General features: G+C 44.3%; 3 protein-coding genes across 3 annotated transcripts in view; 2 read left to right on the forward strand and 1 right to left on the reverse strand.

Moving 5' to 3' along the window:
• Positions 1-4,740, reverse strand: LOC105275360 (calreticulin). Its single transcript, XM_011332143.3, has 8 exons — positions 4,569-4,740; positions 2,876-2,980; positions 2,572-2,775; positions 2,164-2,315; positions 1,620-1,886; positions 1,293-1,529; positions 1,063-1,206; positions 1-855 (listed from the first exon to the last, which is right to left on the reverse strand). Exons 1-8 carry the CDS (start codon positions 4,651-4,653, stop codon positions 838-840), a joined length of 1,212 nt encoding a protein of 403 aa, XP_011330445.1. The 5' UTR covers positions 4,654-4,740; the 3' UTR covers positions 1-837.
• On the forward strand, positions 4,637-11,264 carry LOC105275359. The gene is made up of 8 exons (XM_026973794.1): positions 4,637-4,751; positions 4,949-5,726; positions 5,935-7,117; positions 7,314-7,771; positions 8,091-8,397; positions 8,857-9,026; positions 9,771-9,902; positions 10,963-11,264. Exons 2-7 carry the CDS (start codon positions 5,628-5,630, stop codon positions 9,810-9,812), a joined length of 2,259 nt encoding a protein of 752 aa, XP_026829595.1. The 5' UTR covers positions 4,637-4,751; positions 4,949-5,627; the 3' UTR covers positions 9,813-9,902; positions 10,963-11,264.
• Positions 11,110-12,266, forward strand: part of LOC105275358 — a 23,990-nt gene continuing 22,833 nt past the window's right edge. Inside the window, exon 1 of the mRNA XM_011332139.3 lies at positions 11,110-11,320. The gene's annotated coding sequence lies outside the window, so the exon portion shown is untranslated. The remainder of the gene's footprint in view (positions 11,321-12,266) is intronic.

The raw sequence follows: 12,266 nt of genomic DNA on the forward strand, positions 1-12,266 counted from the left end.
GAAAAGTCTTATTTATTTTATTACACGGTTATTGAGTTTTTGCTTTTGATACATAATCATACCGATTGTTAGCATTCAGTCACGTTTTCACACATCCATCATTCTTACGTTTTTTTTCCCTCTTACATTGGAGCGAATTTTTTGTTCTCTTTTTTTTGCCTTAATTACGCGTACACGGGAATTGAAATAATATAATATATATATATATATTTATATAATATAGTATTGCGTTATATTTAAATTACATCTCAATTATCATTTAATGTATATAAAAACACTTGACAAACAAAAACGGAACAACTTAGAGTCTTTTGTGGAGCTGCGCCGATGGTGGACACGGGCTAGACGACTCTCTCTCTTCTCTTGTTTCTCTCTCTCTCTCTAGTTTTTCTTTCTTGTTCTATTTTCTATTATCTTCGTCCGTATTCCAGCATGCGTACCTTGGGTATCTCGCGGAAGTATTTCGGTCACTTTGATCGAAAGCACGTTAATGTCTCAGCGGCGATTCACACTCGAATTATAGAAGTTATTTCGGACTAAGAACGCTGTTAGGCGCTGCGATACGAAGGCCGAAACCACTGCCGAAACGTTAAGAAAACCGGGCGAAATCCTCTTCACTCGGAGCCTAAAAACGGAATCTGATGCGACGACGCGTCCACGCGGTCCATACCGCGACGGACGGGGTAATCGGCGAGGGTATTTCTTTGAACCTGTTCTGTTATTGCGTGTCTTTGGATTATAATTTTGTGCCTGTGGGAGAATTGGTGCGTGTCGCGGCCACGTAGCTCCTGGAATACAGTCTGTGTGTGTTGTCTCCACGCGCGACACACGCCCTATTTACAATTCGTCGTGCTCCTGCGAAAGCAAAGAAAACGAAATTACAGGTATTATTATTGACCGTGTCGCAATCGAGAGACTCCGCGGCGACATCGAGATATTCAGAAACGAGGAATTCCGTGTTCTCTTCGTTCAGCAAATGTCAGAACAAGATACGTGAACATCATGTACTCTTCACGAGATATCATTAGAGTACATAAAACTTTAAATGGCATCGGCACTTACTTCAGTATCTGGCGGAGTGTTCTCCTCCTCGTCCAGATCCTCATCGTCCTCGTCATCTTTACTGTCTTCGCTTTCCTTGGCCTCCTTGTCTCTCTGCTTTCTCTCATCCTCGTCTTGTTCCTCCTTCATCTTCTTCTCGCCCTCCTACAATTTTTAGAAACGAATAAAATATCTTTCAATTGTATTATATTAAAGAGAAGAGTCTGCAGCTGTTCATCACTCGCACGTACAATGGTGGGTTTCCAGATGTCTTCTCCCACTTTGCGTGCGACCTCCGGATCATCGGTGATCAGGACATTGTCGAAGATGGTGCCGGACTTAACCTGCCACAGGTCGAAACCGATGGCGCAGATCTCGTCGCGCTTGTACAGCTCGGGATCGGGCGTGTACTCGGGATTATCGATCTCTGGATGGATCCATGGTCCCTTGTAGTTTGGATTGTCGATTTGCTTCGGTTTCCACTCACCCTAAAAAAGTTGTTAGTTGTAAGAGCGGCAACGGACATAGGAAAGTAAATCAGGGGTATAAACTTGAGTAATCGTCGATTTTGTACGAACCTTGTAGTCAGGATTGTCGATCATGGGCGCCTCCCACTCGCCGTCCATCTCGTCATCCCAGTCCTCTGGCTTGACAGCCTCAGGATCGGGAATGTGCTCGGGCTTGTCCCAGTCCTCGGGCTCCTTGTCATCGGGATCGTCGATCGTGGGTTTGTCATCCCAGTCAGAGGGCTTGCTCTGATTGGGATCCTTGATCTTCTTCGGCGGCAGGAAGCTCCAGTCCGCTTCCAATTCGCCGGATTCCACTTCCTCATTGTCGATCAGCACCTGAAAGATCAATTTCGAATTTTGAGAAATCAAATAGACAACACTCGCATAGCCAAATAACGATAACGTCGTGTTGATCTTTGCCGTAAACGTATAGCGAGACGTATTGCTCACTGCACAGAATTGAACGAACAAGATAATCTTTGCTCTTCGAGGTCCTTTAGCACTTGTCCTCCACGGCAATCAGTGAAGACATGAGACTCTAGGCTCGACTCTAGGCGGTAATACGAGACGCTCATGTTACGATCTTACGTTCCTCTGTCTAGCGGACACGTACCTTATACGTGTTGTCCGGCTTGACGATCAGGGTGTACAGATGCGTGTAGATATCGTCTTTGCAACGAATTTCCTTGTTGATCAGGAGGTTTTTGCCCTTGTAGCTGAAGATGACGTGAACCTTCTTGGTGCCCGGTCCACAGATGTCGGGTCCTGTAAGTGTGTATTACGTGATTAAATATTTAATATCGAATAAAATGAATTTTATAATAATAATAATGTACTAGTAATAATATGTATCTTCTTCGGTGCCTGCCTATGTATAATGACCATACGCAGGGCATATCAAAGAATTTATTCTCCGAGGACCTCTAGCACTCGCCATACACAGGTGTGACCAGTGACTCTAGGCTCGGATTGTTAATTGATTTTATCAAGAATGTTACATAATTCTGATAAGGAATCTTACCGAACATAATCTGGTACGGGCTCTCGCCATGCATGTTCTTCTGGTCGAGCGAGCAATCGAACACCTTGACATATCCACCACCGCAATCAATGTTCTGCTCATGCTTGACAGAAAATTGGACTACGAGTGTCTTATCCTTATTGCTAAATGGAGTGAACTTCCTGCTGATAGCGTAAAACTTCGCGTCCTGCAACGTCTGGATACCTGAGGAAGATTTAAAATACAGCCCGATTATGTAAGTGAATTTTATATTGAGCGAGCAACTGTTTTACCACACACTTTGGTATTTCTTTCAAGCACCTACCTTTGTCATTCTCGGGATCGTTCCAGAACTTTCCGTGGGATAAAGCGAACTTCCCGAATTCCTTTCCCGAGTGCTCGGAGTAGATCCAGTTGTCTGCCCATGAATCTGAAATGCCGAGTTCCTCCATAATCCATATCCATATGCATGAGACAAATTATGTGAAGTGTCTATATGTAATAGCTGTTCTCCTATATTCTCTATATATCTTATTAAGGTACGTAACATTATTTATTAATAAACTGTTATCAATTATCTGCGAATTAAGAATTTTGATTTTAAAGAATTTAAAAAATTAAATTTGCATTTCAATTTTATTTGTAAATTATATCAAATTATTTTTCTGATTCGTATGAGAAATAATAAAAGTAAAGCAACGATGTTGAAATAACTTCAAGTAAAGCAATAAAGTTTCTCCGAGCAGAAGGATGAGTGAGAGAGAGAGAGAGAGAGAGCAAGGACCGGTTAAAAATTTGCGGAGGACGGTATAACTGTATCGACTGTAAAGAGACGAAGAAACGTGGCTCTCTCATCGACATAATTCCGGTGAGTTTAAAAGTCCACGCAAAGAAAGACAAAGAAAAATGAAAGCGATCGTCGCGCTTCCATTGCTACGAATAAATACGAAAAACGAAGGGAAAATACTACAAGATGTTACAAAAATAAAGCGTGCGAAGAAAAATATCAGCGATAAAGGTTTCGCTCGTTCATTGCAGCAACTCGAAATTCGAGTTCGTCGAGATAACGTTCGCGCCGATAAGAAGGTTGCGCTCCGCGCTTTTCCGAGTCCGGCAAGCTTGTTGCGCACTCGGAACGAGTGCCTCCGGAGTGCCGTCATTGCGGAGCTCGAACGAGAAAAGAAAACGCAGGAAGGAGTATACAGGAAGTACGTGTTAATGGACATACGACTTGGAGATCACATCGATCCTCGCGCCGAGCCGGGGGGATCGTCGCCCACCACGTCGTGGTTTATCGCTAGCCGCTAGACGGAACGGAGTCGGCAGATCGACCGATCGATTCGTCCGCCGCGGCTTCACGTCGACAGAACAGCGATGAACCGAGATGCAGCACGGAGACCGAGGCTGGATGAGACGATCGACAGCGTACACGGAAGACAATTTCCGACTGCGTGTCAGTCTCGATGCTTCTCTTTCCTCTCTCTCTCTCTCTCCCCCCCTTCCCCTCTTGTAACGGTCGCGGCACATATGGCCGATGCCGCTCGAGAGCGACGACGCGACATGTCACGATATTACGTGCCATAAATCATTTCCCGCGGCATACAATAATCATGCCGAAGCAGTGTAGAAGCGGACGAGCGGCGGACGTCGTCGGCCGATAAAATGGAGCTGGAGTTGCAGGCCATGCGGTTACCAAGGAAAGCCCGTGTCCTTCGTCCCTCCTGCGGCTCCTCGCGATCGACAATAAGCGAGCAGCGCTCACTCTCTCTCTTTCTCTCCTGTCGATCGTCGCGAATCGCGTGAATCGGCAGGGGCAGACGAACGCGAGGCACAAGACGAGCGAAGGCAAGGGTGTGGTTCGGCAGAAGAAATTGCGGACATTCGGATTTGCGACGGTGTTCGTGGCAAAGGGGGAAGCCACTACCGCTACTACCGCCGCCGCTGCGAGTCATCGCGACCGGGCCGGGGCCGGGTGACGATGCCCGCGTGGATAGACGCCCCCGATGCCGTTTACTCACCCTCGCTGAACGTCTCGTCGAGATAGTTCTCCGCCGTGGCCGCAGCGAGCACCAGGAACACGACAAATGCGCAGAGGGACCGCATTCTCGGACGCCGATATGACGCGAGTCCGACGAAACGACGAAGAGGCACTTGCCACCACGACGAACTGGCCGATAATGCTTGAGCGGCGGACGTGGTTGGTGAGTTTAGCGGCCGTCGGGGTAGACAGATGGAGGGCAGCGATTGGCTGACGCGCCTCAGCCAATCGCCGCCGACCACGCTTAACCAACGAGGCGCCGCGCCGTGGCCACACCGATAGCCATGTTGCCCGGCGCGATGTCGCACATAACCTCGTAGATTATTATCGCGGCCTTCTTATCTGTCGTTGATATTGCAGGGCAGTAGAGAGCGCGGAGACGGCCGAGCGCAGGCGAGACCGCCCGACGCGGTGGAAACCGTCGATTGGCTGTCGCAATATGCGCGAGTTTTGAAACGCCTTGAGCATTCTTTCCTCGTGATTGATTAAAAATTCATAATTGCAAATTACAAATTTAAAATTTCATGGCTGACGTCGTTTGCGCCTGCATGAGATAAAGCTCGTAAAAGAATAATTTACAGAATCGGAGAGGTCTATATAGAAGGTCGGTAAGTACTTTAAGCTCCTCATAAAAACATAACAGAGATCGTTATCAAGATTTCACTCGTGTGTATGTACAGTCATCCGGAAGTGATTTCGTGATGATAAACTGTCTGTAAATTCTTCTTACATTTCACCCATAATGGCCCTTAATGGCACTTGACGATATCTAAACGCTGATGTCGCCGATATGATATCATCGGCGATATGTAGACGAGCCGTCTCCCCGGCAACGAGAAAGGAAAACTTGTCGCTTGACGAGAACGGCCGGGGAACGATACCGTGACTCACGTCAAAACATAACCACTCGTGTTATTTATTTAACAAATTCAAATTTACAAGTAATCGCATCTCTCGAGTGAGAGATGTTTTAACTAATTTATGACGTTGCGTGTATGACGACTGAACGCTCGAAATTGTGATAAGTAGGAAAATTAAGATGCTATCTTCGAAGGCGAACGCGGCGTTAACGCGTCTGAAGGAGATCGAGGAGAAATACAAGATGAAACGTAAGCAGCAAAACTGGAATCGTGAGGAAGTAAGTATTGCCGGCAGTATAATTATATATGTAATAATAATTATATATTTTTATATATAATAATTATATAATAAATATGTTAATGTATATAATTATAAGCAATTGACAGCTAAATCCTAGAGTATCTTTTATTAGATTAAAAATTAGATTATATGTTTAATCTAATTTTAGTAGCAATGTAACATCGATGTAATAATTTGTTATTTAGGACAGCTCGATAAGCAGCGTCTCGATAGACCTATCGGAAAACCTCTCAGGAAAATTGAAGGAATCTCCAAGGAACGTGTCGAGGCCGAAGCTCAACATAAAAATGCCGGATATGCGATTTAACAACCAGAGAGCAAAGTCAACAACAAACAAGATGACTTCAAGATCGCTTGAAGGCGTCGACAAAGTCGATCTTGGTGTCATGGTGCCGTTGAAAGACAAATCTCAGGTGGATAGAAAGCAGGAAAATTTAAGCTCGGATACAACAACCATTCAAGAAAACAGTTCGATCGATAGCGTGTCTGTTGGCTCCGTAAACTCGTCTTCGAGATCGGTTTTGCGCTCGAAAACGTCGCGGCAGGATGCGGCCAGTAATAAGATTCCCGGACGAGCAGGCAGAACGAAGGCGGCTACGAAAGTCGAGGAAGAAAGAACGTCTGACAAATCGTCCGAAATTTCCGGGGAAGGGAAGACGTCACTCGACAATTCGTCGACTACAAAACGATCGCGGGTGTCTAAGAAATCGAACGACCTTTCGAGCTCACGCTCTGACCTGAAATCGAAGGAGCAGCCATTCAACGTGGAAGCAAAAAGGCCGGAAACCGCGAATTTCAGCCAGAAATCGTGGCATTCAAGCCGCGCGGAATCCCCGAGCGATAACAGCATTATTGAGGAGTCGGTTGACACGGTGGTGGACGACAGTGAGATTATCTCGGAACTTTCGCGTATTGACGAAAGCGTCGCGGTCAAGGTTGAGGATTCCACGAACGCTTCACAAACTTCAGGGCGCCCGGAAGCCAACGACATTTCTGTAACGACCGTAGAGTCGAGTTCTAAACACCCGGTAATCGAAGACGGCTATGCAAACGACACCTTCGAAGACGCTTCGAGTTCTTCGACCGTGCGATCGGAATTGAAGTTCCAGAATGATGAAGTTACCGACGAGAAAAATTCCGATTCGAAGGGTGAGAAAGTTATGGATTCGGTGGCATCAAAGCCGAGCGTAACCCAAGTGGATCTGGAATCGGCGAGCTACGTCGGCGACCTTGGAAAAATTGGTGGCGCTAATTATCCAGATAAGGCAACCATACATTTGATAAAATCGTCAAATTCTATTGACTCACGTTTAGAGGAGGAGGGGGAACATTATCAGCAAACGGAGTTTAAAAGGAACACACCGAATGGTAAATTACATAAAATGTTACAAACCAATAGTTGAAATAGATGAGTTCGAAATATATTTTTCAGCATATTTTTTGAGAGCTAATTTGAGTGAGAAAAATAAATAAATAAATCCGAGAAAAATAATTAAAAATCGATTGAAGGAAATATAAAATATACCAAATTCTCTCATAATAATGATTTATTTAAATTTTCCAGCCAGCCACAAGAACGTGTCGAGCTCCAAATTATCGATTAGTGAGAGGACGGAAACGAATACGAAGGTGATGTCCCAAAGGAGCTCCTCGAAGTCGATGACGTCTGTTTCGGAAATTGATCAGCAAGAGAGTAGTCGAGAATCACGCAGGAAAACGGATGAGACGGGAGAACGCACGACGATGGACTCACCGAAGGAATTCGAAAAAGGAAACGAACATGTCCTCGACGAGAGGACCTCGGAGGAGCGAGTGTCCCAGGTTGCTGAGGATGCGTTGAGAAAATTGCACGGAGATGTGACTGAGGCGTTGACCAAGCGGCAGGCAAGCTTGAAAACCGCGGGAAAAGCGTCAGGGGACTCTCCAGGGAGGAAAACTGAGCTCCGGGATGACGCGTTGACGACGAGGAAAATAACGAAGGTAGAAGGCGAAAGACGTCGCTCTTCCGCGAAAAATCAAGAGGTCGGTATTAATACTGTGTATTTCTTTATCGATTCTAGATTGCATAAGGTAATCTCGCAGATCCGAGATCCTTGAGACCTTGAAGCACTCGCTTTTTTCATGATATTCTCCACATCTTTGCTCAAATTTTTCTTTCCTAGATAATTCTTAGAATAGATGCTGGATCTTTAATTGTTAATTATTTCAATTTAGCATTCAATGTATTTTCACAATTCAAGAGAATTATTATGCAACGATTATATAATATATTTTAATAATATTATATAATATATTTTATATATTTTACTGAGAAATGTTGCTACTTCACTCCTCATCTCAGGTCGAACGTAACAGCGGCCGTGAACCTAGCAACACCAAGAAGAGGCAGACGAGGGCTAAAGTTACGAATTCGAAATTAGTTAAGACTCGCGGCAGTACAGGAAGTCGTAAGGAAGACAGGGCCTCGAACTTTGATAGGAAACAAATGCGCGTACTACGGAAGCGGATTGTGGAGCTGAGGCTGCGGCAAGAACGGCAAGACCTCCAAAAATACCTACGTGAACTGAAGGACCTGAGGCTGGAATCGTCTTCTACTCGGAGCTATTTCAGTCCTTTGGAATTTCCGAAGATTGCAGAATTCACACTCGGTAATGTTGAAGCGAAAATTCGGAATATCGCTCCAACGAAATAATCTTGTTCAATTTTATTTTATCGACAAATGGATCGAATGCCGATTATTCTTCACTTATTTCTCTTTTCCTTTTTAATTAAAAAAAGGCTCGTTTATTCCGTTTCGTGCATCGTTCCCTTTCTTCCGTGATTTATGTCATTTTGTGTGAATATATCCAAAGTTGTGAGCCGCGGCGAACGCATTGACGATTGCGGCTCTAGCATTGAATAGAAGGAATCCGCATTGTGGCCGAACAATGAAAACGTAGACCGATAGTGCAACGGAGCGGCATAGAGCCGTATGACGAGCGCATTAGATTCACTTCGCATTTAAACAGATAGCGTTACATGCACGAACGTGCTCGAATACATTCAAAAAAATTAAATCCGTTCTCGATTTATTTGCGTTTTACGAACGCGATATTTTTCTTCTTCAGACGCGACAGACTCGGAATCGAAGCTGGGCGATCATGCCGTGTTTCGAGAGAGACTTTCGGCGATCAGGCGGTGGTTGAAGGATCAATATATCTTGTATCGTGACTACTGCACTATGGCGCAAGCGATCAATGCCCACTATGTTCCCACGACGTTGGAGGATGCCAAAAAGGTTGGTGCCTTTCCATTTTGATGGCTCCGGTGGCATCGATCGCGTAACGCAAGGCAATTCTCTAATTATGCAGGATAACATTAAATAACTAGTAAATATCGAAATATTTTTTATTAAACGAATACAAATACAAAAAAACGTTACGATCTTTTACGGAATTCAATCGTTATGTCCTTTTTCTGATAAACGTAGCGGTGAATTGCATGCATGAAAGATACACGTGCATAATGGACACGCTTTCTCAATGAGTTTTATTTAAAAACCTTGTTATGTCACGCACATAGATATCGCAGAATTTTATAAAAATCTCCATTACCGCACTCGTGACGCGCACCGTATCCGTCCACGTCACAAATATCGATATTAACGTGCACCGCAGCCTACACATCAACGTGATGCAGATATTGCATACTCCCTAAGATAATGCAAGGTCTAAAATAGCAAATCCGATGACGTGTAGGAGGAAGCTGCGTCAACGATATTCGCTTTTTATCTTTGCGTAATACGGTTAAAAGCGGAATGGCCGGAGAAATTCTTTTGCGAGTCCAGGAAGAGCGCCTAAGTGCGTGATAGGCGGGTAAAGCTGCGTTACCAGGTAGAGAGATTATGAGGGACAATGGAGACGCAATAAGGAACCGAATAAGGAAATGAATAGTTAACTGCGCACTCAAGCAGATTTCTGCCGCTCGCAGAAGCCCGCAAAAGCATTTCTCAAACTCAATTAATTAATTTGTTTGCTTGCAGACGATACGCGGGCCTCGAAAAACGACCGTCAAGACCGGATGACATTGGCCCGCTCACATGGAACGCGTAAATACCTCGTACCTGATTCCTCGTTGAAATTATCCACGATTTAAGGCCGAAGATTTCGAAAACGTGAGTAATTTAAATATTAAAATAAATGTAAATTTCATTTCATGTCTAGGAAAAAAATATTACGATTCCGAGATATTAACTTTACGCACTTTATTATTTCGTTGTAATTATTTCGTGATTTGACTCGAGGACGAAACTTCGAGGACCTAATAATGTTTATGGGGAAGCTGGAGGTGCTAGTGAACTATTTTTTCACTATAGCGATGGTAATTGCAGTTTCGAAAATTCTCTTTATTGTTTGTACAGAATAAAAAATCCTTTTCCACAAATGAAGTATAGATAGAAAGAAAGTCCGCTCTACAGGATTTTATATTCAAAATGAAAAAAAGTTAGAAAAGACAAATGCAAGTTTTTAACTTTTTTCCATTTTGAATATAAAGTCCTGTAGAGCGGACTTTCTTTCTATCTATACTTCATTTGTGGAAAAGAATTTTTTATTCTGCACAAGCAATAAAGAGAATTTTCGAAACTGCAATTACCATCGCTATAGTGAAAAAATAGTTCACTAGCAGCTCCAACATCCCCTTAATTGGCTTGTTTTGCGCGATGGGATCCGTAGCCAGTGGCTAACTTGGTTCTCTTAATGAAATCGAAATTTCCAAGATTTCTCCTTTATGCAATTACCGAGTTTAACTGTGCAACATATTTGCGCTTCCGGCGTGCGCGCGAGTGTTGTGAAACTTTGTGAAAATTAATCGCGCATCGTCCGCACTTGCAGAAATGAAATCGCGGAGAAGTGAAAAACAATATCGAGAGTCATATATAATTTATTACATATCAATCAATCAATTCCATTTAATATTAAATTCCATTATCGATTTAAAAGAAAAATATTTTTTTTTATAAGAAAAATAGGTAAAATAACTTTGTTCTCTCTCTCTCTCTCTCTCTACTCTCACAGCTATTTCGTGTATATATCGCACATTTTTTCTCGATTCATTTCGATTGTTTATGTTTCACCAGTATGCATATGCAACTCGAGATTTATATTTATATATTTGAACTGGCCAATCCCTTTTACGAGGGGAAGAGAGCGGTCGGTATCTATATGTATACATAGGCAAGGGTGGAGTGCCTTTGTTCCCCCACGTTATTGGGCGAACTTCACGCTGTGCGTGGGAGATGCGCGGCGGCGGCGCGGGGCGCGCTTTCATTGACGCGGCGCTCGTCCGGCGTAGTCTCGCAGCAGCCTCGCGACCGTTGAGACGTGTCGCGTCGTGTCCGTACTCGATCGCGAGCTCGACCCTCCGACGCGTACTCCGGACGCTACCCGCTATCCTCGCGTGTCACGTGCAGCCAGCCAGGCGCGGTCAGCGTTCCGCGTGCGGGGTGCGAGTCGTAATTTCTCTGCGGCGCCGACAGGAAAAGGAGCATTGGAAGCGAGTCGAGGGAGCGAGCGACTTCGGGGGACTCTTTCGGTAAGTTGTTATTGCTCCAACTTGGCGGGTGGATGAAATCGCGGAGGGTGAACATGATCGACGCGGTTGTTGTACGCGATGCTCGATACACGATACGCGCCAAGTGGAGAGATCGTGATTCTCTACTCGAGTCGAGTTGAACGCCATGTTTTTTTTCTCAGTATTTTTGAATTTTTAAATTGCACCTGAAGTTGGCCGAGGAACGAAATGTCACTAGGCGCGCACCTGCCGCAGTTAGGTACCTGTTACATCCTCGACGTTTAATCCGCGAGAGCTCCTTTTTTTAAATCGTGGTTGAAGTTGAAATGAGTAATTGGACGAGCGAAGGAGCTGCGCATTGAAGGAGTGGATGAAAAATGTCTGAAAGGAGAGTGTTTAATTTCAAATTCAATTCACACCCTCCGGTCTCATTCACCTGCTGGCAGGTATATACTTAACCTATCGCGCGCGAGGCGTCCCATGGTTATAACTTTCTTTGCGTAAGCCTCGTTAGGCTTTTACCATGCTCGCGCCGTTTATTGTAGTATAATGAAACGAAAAGCGCCGTGAATACCAAATTTATGGAAATCCGTGCGACTACGGACTACTTGAATGTTGAAGAGCGATGCCAATTAACGGCCGCTCTCATTGGCCGGTGCAATTCTCTATCGACCGGAGTCGGCGAGTTTAATTGCAACCGGTGTAGGTTCGTTACTAATCAATGAGAGTCGCGAATGCAGGGTGTAGGAGTAAATTGCGGGAATCCCGTCTGAAGCACCAGCGAAAGTGATCCGAATTTGTATTCGGAATCACTTGATGCATTCACGTGTGCGGATTATCAGATTACAATTAAACGTCCGCGGATAAAACACACCAAGCCTATTTTTTAACTTAGAAAAATTTCTAGCTGTAGTAACAAATTTATTTGGTAGTTTATTAACTGTTTTATCTATTATGGCTATTTTTT

The sequence above is a fragment of the Ooceraea biroi genome, chromosome 11, assembly GCF_003672135.1.
Source record: "Ooceraea biroi isolate clonal line C1 chromosome 11, Obir_v5.4, whole genome shotgun sequence".
NCBI lineage: Eukaryota > Metazoa > Arthropoda > Insecta > Hymenoptera > Formicidae > Ooceraea > Ooceraea biroi.